The following is a 12,300-nucleotide window of genomic DNA, read 5'->3' on the forward strand; positions in this document are numbered from 1 at the left end:
CCTTGTGTCCTTCCTAAACCCCTGCTGTTTTGTCACTTTGGCCTCTCTATCCTGTTTGGAATTTTTCCACTCTCTCCACTTCACTAGGCCTCTGCATTGATACTTGGTTGAACTGGTTTCCCAACGCCTTAGCATACCCATTATTCAATGCTGAGCAGTCCTCATGTTTTAACGACTCTCCATTGTCCCTGGCCTGGTGGGTGTGTGCTAGAGGGCTGGTCAAATGGTAGTTTCCGCAGTCCCAGAGGCATTCCCTAATAACTTCATAACATCAACCAGAATTTGTAAATTGTACATAGAGATTCCCCAAATCATCACACAAACTCCCTTCCATAACTGTGGTCCCTGCACAAGGTCTAGGCAGAGTCTGGTTCTATAATAGTTTAATGAAGCAGATAGTTTGGGGCTGGACAAAGCCTACCATAATTTGGAAATTCAGCCTAATCCTTAGGGTATTTTCTATCCACAGACACGCAGTTACAATGCCTTATTATCTTTACTCACTGGATATGGATCAGCTGTTTATAAGGAGGATGTAATGCTGTCTGGGTGAAAGAAATAACTAGAGAATCTTGCCTGATCTTTGGTCTCAACCAGCACAGTGAGCTAGTTAGTTAACAAGGGTGTGAAACATAGGAGCAAATTGCTGTGACATGACTCTCTAATGTTAATATTGAGAAGGCAAGCAAAGCAACTGTATGTGCTACTTTTTCTAACTGATACTGAATCACTGGAAACTGTGCAAAGAGTGAATCTAAGTAAGGCTGATTGGAAGCAATTTGGGATCAGAATGAAATCTTATATCTTCATTCAAGGTGGAAATTGACTATAGACATTAGGGTGATGGATGCTATAGAGAATTCTATATATTAAACAGAAATGAGTATGTCTTCTCTAATAAAAGGTCAGAGGTCATGCTGCAAAGAAGTCATTTCTGAGAAATTCTGATCAGAGAATAGATGTGGTTATAGCACCAGTTCTTAGAAACTAACAACATAGAAGCAGATAAGCATTTCATAGTCTTGATGACCCTGTGCAAAAGAACTTAACTTATACAATCAGTCTAGCATCTGAGAAAATGCTTATTACAACTGGAACCTTCAAAGAAATGTAAATTATGCATGTAAAGCTGATTGCAATGCTATGCATGGAACCAAGTCTTCGCACCCTAGGGAGGATTCGTAGTTTCTATCCAGACTGATTGCCATGCATAAAAGATTGGCCTGCTTTGAAGCCATCACACACAGGTTTTTGGAATATGTGTGGTCCAGAAAGCAGCATATTTTTTATCTATGAAGCTAAAAGGGGAACGCACATTTATATCTAAATTAATTTTGAACAAATGTTATGGTTGATCAGTTCCATGTGTATTAACTATTAATGACCCCAGGAGTTATGTGGAAAGGACAAACTGTTTTGTCTTCACAGATTTTAGCAATTCATTATGCAGTTTTAACAGAGCATTCAGAAAGACTACATAAGCTCAACGTATTTGTTTAGGGCCAAAAAGGGACACCAAAGTCACTTGTTCAAATATATCCAAGATTGTTAGGGCTGGTCTACTCTTAAAACTGCTGCAGTGCTCCAGTGAAAATACTACCCTCCCGTTGGTTTAAATACTCCACCTCCCCGAGAGGAGGTAGCTAGGTCAACAGAATTCTGTCTGCCTAACTCTGTCTACATCAGGGGTTAGGTTGGTTTAACTGTGTTGTTCAGGAGTGTGCATTTTTCACAGCGCATAGTGATGTAATTATATCAACCTAATCATAGGTGTCAACTTCATGGGTGCTCCGGGGCTGGAGCATCCACAGGAAAAAAATGGTGGGTGCTCAGCCCCCATATCAGAACCTTCCCCTTTCCCCCAGTGCCTCCTATCCACCTACGGCCCCACAGATCAGTGCCTTCCCCTCAACTCCCCTCCCTCCTGCCACAGATCAGCTATTTCATGGTGTTAGGAGACACTGGGAAGAAGGAGTGAGAGTGCAACACGCTTGGGGGAGGAACTGGGTGGGAAGAGGCGGGGCAGTAGTGGGAAGAAGCAGGGTGGGGTGGGGGCATTGGGGGAAGGGCCAGAGTGGGGGCAGGGCCTGGGCAGAGTGGGGGGCAGCCCCCCCCCCCCCGGGATATTAGAAACTCAGTGCCTATTAACCTAATTTCCTAGTATAGACTGGGAATTAGTGACTGACAATTTGGTGGGGTATGAGGAGTACATTGGTATATTTAGTCCTATTTCTAGTGGACATATCAGTGTCACAAAACTATGATGTTGACATTGTTACTAGGGAGGTTACATAGGCATGGAGATGAGAATTCAGTGGGTTTCAACCCTTCTGAAAAGAACTGAGGCCCATTTGCAGGTCATGTTGAGGAGCTTTAGATGTTTTTATACTAACACATGCATTCTGGCTGCAACCATATTCAATTTTCATTAGGGTTTATCAGATAAAAAAGTTAGTCACCTATGCTTTAATAGTACTCCTCAAGATTTTTTTCTTGAATAAAGTGACTACAAAAAGATAATCAAAAATGCTTTATTTCACCAATAGCCTTTAACCAATAACATAAGTGGTGGCCATAATATTGTGTTCAGAACAGTTCCAATAACCCAAGGAAATTATACTGAAAACATTAACCAATATTTTATTCCTATAAAAATAAAAAAGAAAAATGTTACATTCATTTCAGGAAGAAGTGTGTCTACATTTTTGAACAATAAATTAAACTTTGAAATATTAACATCAATTTACATTTTAATGATTTAAAAGACAAGCACAGTTAAGGATACAGAATTATCTCCCTTACTCCTCCGTCCGTCCCTCCCACCACCCTCTAACACATCAAATCTTTTACTCCTTTTATGCACTGGCAACTAAGATCTCAAAAGAAGACATTACTCAGTGGCACAGACACAACCATTAACAAAAAATAGCCAGAATCATTAAACATGTACTATTTTACATGCTTTGTCTACATCTCAGATAAAAACTCTACCTGAACATATATAAAAATATAAATTTAGTCACTGAAATAATGGAAACTTTTCAAGTTGCTTGTCAAATTCCTGGCTTCCCCAAGTCTCATATATTTTATTCCAGTAATAGAAAGAACAGGACATGTCAAACAAAACAAAGGCCAACTTTTAATAACACATTTATTACAATGTATACTTATTACATCTTAAAGCTTTGGTAAAATCATCTGCTCCATTTTTCTTGTCTCTCTCTCTCTCTCTCTATTAATGTTACATGGACAAAGTGCAGAAACAGATAGATAAATTATGGTTACTACAGAAATCTGGAATACATGCATTAATGTTTGCAATTTATTTTGTGAAACCTGGATTTGATATTTACATTTGAGTGTGTATACTAACTCCCTTCCTCGTCATCCTCATGACAGTAACTCAATTTCTGTTGGAAATTAGGAAAAGAACAAATTTAACAGTAGACCATCATTTAAGTAAATGAAGCCCTGATTCAGAAGGGTGGGCACTGATTGATAACGAGAGTCAAAGGCTACTTTGTCAAACTATCACTTACTAGAGGAAAACTAAAAATTACCTAAGCTGACACTCAGGTATTTTGAACTTTCTTTCCTAGACAGGATTTGGTCAGTTTTCCTCCTCTTGGATAGAATGGTACCTAATTTTTCTGTGTAAAACTTGAAGGTGATCTACAAAGGCTTTTAAATGAATAATGTTTGCTCACTTGAAGACCTGAAAGAGTGGGCTGCTCCCCCTTCCCCAACAATATTAGAAATATCAGGGATGTCAAATCAGTTCTTTTCAAGAGGACTTCTTGAAGGTCAGACAGCAAGTGTGCTGTGAGCGCTCTCACCTAAATTAAAAGGATGGAGATTGATTATTTAGGAAAGACATCCTTTCCCCAAAATGTTCATTGATATTATGTGGTAGGCAGCTGTTTGGCTAACAATCCCTTCCCTTTTCAAGTTCTCAACATTTATGATGTCATAACTTCACAAGTTCTTCAGTCACCATGGACTTTTCCAAGAAATTCATAATGTAAAAATAAGCAGAAAACCACCATCAACCTTTTTTTGTGTGTGAAGAAATACAACTTTCAGGCCTTTTTTACAAACCATTAAGCCACAAAGGGCACAAGTTCACTTTACTATATCCTTCATAGGTCAACTGCAACAGGAAAAAACATGATGAACAGGATTTTCTATTAAGTAGGAAAATTGGTGTCTGTTCACTCCTACAGAAATAACATATATAAAAACATTTTAAAGGAAAATAAAAAAAATGGGACTAGTGTCTTTTTTCACTTTTTTATCATGTTTTAATTAAGACTTTTCTTTTTAAAGAATTTGTTCTGCTCATTTATTAAGTTAGAAATTCAGGTCTTGACTGCCCTAAAAAGAATTCTCCCCTGCTTTTTCAAATAATTCCCACTTTGCTGATACCAGCAGAACTAAAGCAAATGCTAAGAGTTCTAACGTAGGCAGACATAAGCACCATCTAACTCTACTTGCAGCAAATATAAATGATCTGGTGTTCAAAACAAAGATGGCAACTGTTAATTTGTCTGTACAAGGGGTACTAATGCTTCTAACACTGGTAAAGCTGAATTGGCTTTAGCAACAATGGGAAACTTGAAAAAATGTCTGTAGTGTGGACAGAACCAATGATGACTGGAGAACTACTGAAATGCTCACATCACAAGAATAAAGACAGTGAAAGCTGAGCAACCGAAAAATGAAAAGGACTTTTAGTCAAACTCTTGCTGCTTATGTTAACACCTATTTAACTATTTAATTAATATTTTGGATAAAGGAAGATTCAAAACCTTCATTCCTTCAGTTCAGCTGAAACAGCGAGTAAAAAATATAATCGGAGACCCCTCCAAAAAGTCTTAAGCAAAACCAGGCAAACACAAAAGGGCACAAGTTCAATTTTTTTTTTTTTTTTGCAGGCCATCGTAAAGTACAGTTTACTGTGTATCTCTTTGGAAATATTTAGTGGAGCCTTTACTACATTATAAATGACAGATGCAGTACTAATGGCTACCATTTTCTGGAATTCACTGAATTCCTACTCTACCCATCCCTCCCTCCCCTTTTCTTGATCTTAGTACAGAGCAGTTCACACGTGCAGTTTGAGTTCAAAGTGTTCTTAATATTTAAGGAAAGTTTGTTCAGTTAAAAAAATATCTGTGCTTAGAAGCTAAGAAATTACTTTGCTACAAAGTATCCGTGCTTAGAAGCTACTTAGCTACAGAAAGTTCAGCTATGCAAAATGGATGAAGCATAATTATAATATATACTTGCCTTGCACTTCTTGAACTAGTATTTCCAGTAAGGAAAAACTTAAAAGCACATCAGTGTACTGCACAATCAACTAAAGATTTTATTGCAAAAAATTCACAACTCTGAAATATGGCAAATCCATTGATTGTTGATATAATGTATTGTACATTTTTAAAGTACATCAGAAGTAAGAAGCCTGCCAAACAATGAGTGGGGCCATCGGACGATCAAAGAGCTAAAGGAGCACTCAAGGAAGACAAGGCCATTGCAGAAAACCTAAATTAATTTTTTGCATCAGTTTTGACTGCAGAGGATGTTAGGGAGATTCCCACACTTGAGCCATTCTTTTAAGAAGACAAATCTGAGGAACTGTCCCAGATTGAGGTGTCAATTGAGGTGGTTTTGGAACAAATTAATAAATGAAACAGGAATAACTCAACAGGACAAGATGGAATTCAACCAAGAGTTCTGAAAGAACTCAGATGTGAAATTGCAGAATTACTAACTGCAGTATCAGGGCAGATAGCTAATGTAACACCGATTTTTAAAAAAGGCTCCAGAAGTGATTCTAGCCATTACAGGCCAGTAAGCCTAACTTCAGTACCAGGCAAATTGGTTGAAACTGTAGTAAAGAACAGAATTATCAGACACATAGATGAACGTGCTATGCTGTGGAGAGTCAACACAGCTTTTATAAAGGGAAATCATGCTTCACCAATCTATTAGAATTCTTTGAGGGGGTCAACAAGCATGTGAACAAGGGTGATCCAGTTGATATAGTGTATTGGATTTTCAGAAAGCCTTTGACAAAGTCCAACACCATAGGATTAGACGGAAGGTCCTCTCATGGACCAGTAACTGATTAAAAGATAGGCAACAAACGTTAAGAATAAATGGTCAATTTTCACATTGGAGAGATGAATAGAGGGGTCCCACAAGGATCTGTACTGGGACCTGTGCTGTTCAACATATTTATAAATAATCTGGAAAAGGGGGGGGGTAAACAATGAGGTGACAAACTTTGCAGACAAGACTAAATTACTCAAGATAGTCGAAGTCCAAAGCTGACTGCGAAGAGTTACAAAGGGATCTCACAAAACTGGGTGACTGGGTAAGAAAATGGCAGACAAAATTCAATGCTGATAAATGCAAAGTAATGCACATTGGAGAAAATAATCCCAATTGTACATAAAAAATCAGGGTTCTAAATTAGCTGTTACCATTCAGAACGAGATCTTGGAGTTGTCATGGACAGTTCTCTGAAAACATCTGTTCAATGTTCAGCAGCAGTCAAAAAAGCTAACAGAATGTTAGGAACCATTAGGAAAGTGATAGATAGTAAAAGAGAAAATATCATAATGCCACTATATAAATCCAGTGTATGCCCACATCTTGAATAATGTGTGCAGTTCTGGTCACCCCATCTAAAAAAAGATATATAGAATTGGAAAAAAGTACAGAGAAATGCAACAAAATTGATTAGGGGGTGGAATAACTTCCATATGAGAAGAGATTAAAAAGACAAACTGTTCATCTTAGAAAAGAGACAACTAATGGGGAGGGATATGATAGAGATTTATAAAATCATGACTGGTGTGGAGAACGTAAATAAGGAAATGTTATTTACCCCTTCACATAACACAGGAACCAGGGGTCACCCAATGAAATTAACAGGCAGCAGGTTTAAAACAAACATAAGGAGGTACTTCTTCCTACAAGTCACAGTTAATCTGTGGAATTTGTTGCCAGGGGATGTTATGAAGGCCAAAAGAATAGCTGGGTTCAAAAAAGAAGTTCATGAAGTTCAATGGCTATTAGCCAAGATATTCAGAGATTGCATGCTCTGGGTGTCCCTAACCCTCTGACTGCTAGAATCTGGGACTGAATGAAACTGGATGGATCATTCAATAATTGCCCTGTTCTGTTCACTCCTTATGAAGCATCTGGCTGTCAGAAGACAGGATTCTGGGCTAGCTGGACCATTGGTCTGATCTAGTATAACCGTTCTTATATGGACGTCTACTGTACTGTGCAACTGCATGATTGGAAAAAGAAATATGTTGAATGTTGAAACCAACCATATAACATAAAATTATCATGCTTAGTCCATTGATATAATGCTATTGTTAGAACTGAGTCACCTGAGATGGTTTAACACTATCGGTGTCAGATCCTACATGCAAGAGAACACGTTTAATCAAAACATTATGTTTTAAATAATGAATTAATGATTCACTTGGCTTTCAATTCCTTTTGAACAAAAGTGTTTCCTGAAACAACTTTAGCTTCTATATAGTTTCAATTAATACAAGCTTTTAAACAATTAGAATAATTGTAGGGTTAACAATGGAAATATAAACATTTCCTATTGCACATTATTTCTAGAAAGTCTTTATGTGAATGAATAAAATCAATTTACCTCTAAATGCTTTCTTTAAGGACATTTCAGAATAACACCATCGTTAAGAAAGTTTGAGGAGGATCATATTAATATTTTAGTTGCACTATTTTGATTATTTTCAAGTTGATCAAGTGTGAACCCAGCAGGCCTTTAAGGCAGGGTTTTTAGTTATTGGACACCTGTTTTATTTTAAAATTTTTGTTTTGGCACATAAGGACACCACCTACTAGGAATACCATTTTTTCTTGTTGGTTAATTATTAAATTATTACATTTGGAATAAAACAAACATACCGTTCAGTACTGTTTCAGCGCTTCTGTTCTTTCAAAACAATGTACTGAATATTTCATAGAAAGCAAAAAATTAGATGCATGGTAAGAGAAATCAGATGTACGATCAAATATATTGCTGAACAATTAAGGTACATTTTAATTACACATAATTGAGTACAAAGCTCTAATGGCAAGGCTACTGCAAACAAAATTGAAGAATTTGTGGGGATATTTTGGCACAATCCCACAAGTGCAATATGGTATATTTATGGTCTCCGTAACTAGTACTATACCACAAGTATGTAATCTTAGCTAGCTTTTCTTTTTGGTTGTATTTTAACTGGATTAGACATAATATACTAAAGGCATACTTGGGTTTATGGCACCATTTTTATTTGTAAAATCTGCCACTCTTACTACAGCTATGGAACATCACATGCAGGGCTCTGTAGTGCTCCTTTGACAAAATTCTGGAGACACTTGTAACAGGCATTTTGGTTTGTTTTAGTAGCAAATATAAAGCTACTTTGGTTTAAAGTTTACCTTTCTTACTTCAGAAGAATAAATATTAGTACTTTTTCCAGTGGACAAGAATACATAAGACCTATTTTTTCCAAGCTATGAATTTTGAGTACTATACTATTTTAATTAATTGACTGCATACTAACAAGAAAAAATGAGGTAAGCATGCTTGTGTTGGTTTATATGGACTCTTGACTTCATAGCATCTCCTTTTACTTGTCTACTCCACCCTGGCAGATAAGTATTTTAGTGAGTATGAGCCTAACTCATACTAATAATCAAGTAACTATTATATGCATATATAATTACCCACACATCTTGCTAAAATTTATTCAATTGTGACAAAAACATCAGAGTTGAAAAGACTTTTCATTTATTATGCTTCTGTTGCAAGATCAAATTTTAAGGTTTATAATCCAGTGCAAAATCACCACACATTATTCGATAAAAGGAAGGCATTCATTCCCTGAAGGCCCATGTTGGGCACTTAAAAAAAAAAAAAAAAAGGCTTACTGTACATGTGCAAAACCCAGCGAGACTGTGAAATAGTAGTAGACTGGTCAATTTTCAAATTAAGATTTGCTCTTTTGATCTTAAAAAGTATAGACTAATTACAGATATTATCAAATTGTCTTTTTAAATGGCTATTTCAAGTTAATGCTACAGCAGGTATCAGTGCCTTATATGTTCTCTGAGAATCCAAGTATTAATTGAAGAAATTCAAAATAAAAATCCATTCTTTTCTCTAGAGATATCCAGACCAAAAAGGAAAAGCTTTATATAGCAAAATCTGATTACATTCTTAACATTACATGGACATTAACGTATAAGGCAAAGCTGTACAGCACTGCTGGAAGATACTGGAGTTATGTACTGGAAGAAACTTATTGCATTTTGGTAAGTACATTATATGGTTGACACAATAAAGAGGAGCATGACTAGTGGCAAAAATACATTAACTTCCTGGAACACAAGTAGGTTAAAAATAATAAAATATTTTAAGAAATCAAATGTATACCACAAGGGAGTCTGTAAGTGTTCTCATGCTGTTCTCTTAGACTCTTTGCTCCACTTCTTTTTTGGCTCCAGTCACACTATCAATTGCCCGTAAGATGAACTGTAAGCAGCACTTCTTCTCAAGGACCTGCAGGGTGGGAGTGGGGGAGGAGGCAGTGCTACTTCTGAAAGTGCTGACTGGATGCAAAGGGGACTAAAGACATAATAAAAGGAAACCTCCTGACAGTGAATCAGATGGGAGATATGGCTCCTTTAGTGCTTTGAGCCTTCTGCAGTTGCCAAATTTCCAGTCTAGCAGCAGCAACAATTTTTAACACCTAAAAGTTTTCTATTATAAGGATAACAGCAACAGATAATTTGCACATACATAGTACTTTTTCATGTGTTTTTTCCAAAATGCTTTATAAAGGTAATAAGCACGAGCAGCCCCATTTTATATATGGGGTAACCGAGGCACAGAGAGGTTAAATGACTTGCCACAGTCAAAGCAAAATAGTATCAGAATCTGGGCTAGAACCACTCTCTTGAATTCTAGTCCATGCCCAATCCACCAGATAATAGTGGTTCAATATATGACAAGCACCAATTCAAGCTAAATCTTGAATAGCATATTTGAAAGAATATGAAAAACTACTCACTCTTCAACTGATACACATTAGTTAGGCTGCCATATAACCCCATTTGTTCTGACTAGCATGAACGTCTTGACTAAAGAAAAGTACCAAAAAACTCTCCCCCACCAACTACAACTAATGATGTAATCTCCAAGAAGGGACCAATCTGCACACCAGAAGAGTGAGTGATCTAGAATGAACTACACCTGCTTTCAAACCATCTTCTTCTGAAAAAAAGTCTCTTGGATGTCATTAAAGATTGCAGCATCTCCAGGTGTAGTAGTTTCTATAAAATAATCTGTTGTCAAATACAAATGACAGCACTCATAATACAAATTATAGTTCTAAAATGCATGTGTGTATATATATATATATTAGGAGAAAATTAGATTTTTTTTTTACACACATATAAACATCTGGCTTATATGCCAATATAAATTTTAGACAACTTTCCTTATTTAGAACGAATGTTTAAATAACAGAATTATATACAATCTCATAGAACATTTAAAAAAAAATTAACATACTATTCACAAATGCAGAATTATCTAGGACAATCAAAAAGCGTATTCAGAATAAATTAATGTCATACAATTGTGGTTATATTGTTCAGAAAGTCCAATTCTCCCCTTTGAAATGAAACTGAGACCATTGTACCTTAGGGTGAATTATTTAGCAATGCACAAATTCTCTCTCTTTACGTAGAAGTCTTCATATGAACTTAATTTCATTTATACAAAGGAAAGAAGCATGAAAGAGGCACCTCACACTACTGCATTCCACTGAATTAGAATAAGATTTCTATTGAATGGCAATGAAGCCAATGTTTTATCATCTGAACACTAGTAGCCTCTGTGTCCTTGCAAGTTTTACACCTTGAGTTAGCAGCAACATGTTTAATAGGTTCAGTAGTACATTTTTTCCGACACTGGATCGGGCCAGTTTGCATGTATAGTAAGCCATTTAGCAGTTGGGGTGCAATATTAGTCCACTCTTGCATGTGAGAACTAATAAATACACTGGGAAACAAAGATAAATCAGACTAAGTTTTAGTTTAAATGTTTTCAGTCTATAAAGAGAAAAACCACAAGAAAACATAGTGAAATTAAGTAAGTACCATATTTAGGGTGCAAAGGAGTAGAGCGGAAGAGGCTACAGGAAATAGGTAAACTATTGAAAGGTCAAGAAAATGGAAAATTCAAGCTGTGGAAGATCTCAATAAAACCTGCAAAGCAGCATTAGTTTGGGTGTCAGGTATGCTATATTTGATTTATCAAAAGTTTATTAGTATAACCAGCATATTTGCAATCAGGTTGATGGGAGTTAATTCTTTAATTACTCCGGCTCTTAATGGACATGTTTAGGGTTTAGCCCTTGGCATTCTATTTATGTAAAATGTTTGATAAACCTCCAGGAACCAAATAATATGACCAACTCTACTTTGTATATCAATATTTTGGTCCCAATCTTGCAAGGTGTTTAGCATTTAACTCCCATGGACTTCAGTAGGAGATGAAGACACTCAATACCTCATTAACTGGGGCACTTTTTTATTAATACTGCTGGTTTTCCTTTTGTATTTTAGAATGGTAAACACCAGGGTTAAAGTAAATTCTAGAGGAAAACTTGTTTTTACAGCAGTAAAAGATGCAGGTTACGTACTAAAGTTTCCTTGATTATTTCTTTTCAGTATGTATATAATGCATATTATACACAACTGCTCACATATACATATATACATGTCTTCTATATACTGTACATGACTTAGTAATTGTCTACGGAAATTTAAAGTGCCACTGCTCAAATGTGCTCATCTGACTTCCCATGGGCTTTTGATGAATTCTCTAGTCACCTACAGAAATGAGATCCTGGCTTTATGACAACCGGTGTTTTTAGAAGATGAAATTAATCCTTTCACAGCTCTACTAACTGGAATCCAGTGGTCGAACTAATCCTTCTTTGTAAACACGAAGAATAGCTTCACACACGAACTTGTACTGACTCTGTGTAACGAAAAAAAGATGAGTAAAACTATTAATGGTCAGTCACATCAGTTTTAAGCTATTGATTATAGTGTAGTAATGAATACTAACTAAACACTGTAAACTACCTTCAGCTTTACTGCCACCTGTGGCACTAAAACATGGGCAGAAGAAGAGGACAGATACAAAGACAGATAGAAAAAATAAAAATATTACAGCCCCAC

At 36.3% G+C, this 12,300-nt stretch overlaps 1 protein-coding gene across 2 annotated transcripts in view; it reads right to left on the reverse strand.

Moving 5' to 3' along the window:
- Positions 1–8,958: 8,958 nt before the first annotated feature.
- Positions 8,959–12,300, reverse strand: part of PTPN3 (protein tyrosine phosphatase non-receptor type 3) — a 275,368-nt gene continuing 272,026 nt past the window's right edge. For both annotated transcript variants that reach the window (XM_026654150.2, XM_026654149.2), the window contains exon 27: positions 8,959–12,097. In XM_026654150.2, the coding sequence (XP_026509935.1) occupies positions 12,020–12,097 (78 nt within the window). In that variant the 3' untranslated portion in view covers positions 8,959–12,019. The remainder of the gene's footprint in view (positions 12,098–12,300) is intronic.

This window comes from Terrapene carolina, unplaced genomic scaffold (assembly GCF_002925995.2).
Source record: "Terrapene carolina triunguis isolate 2854851 unplaced genomic scaffold, T_m_triunguis-2.0 Scaffold183, whole genome shotgun sequence".
Classification (NCBI taxonomy): Eukaryota; Metazoa; Chordata; order Testudines; family Emydidae; genus Terrapene; species Terrapene triunguis.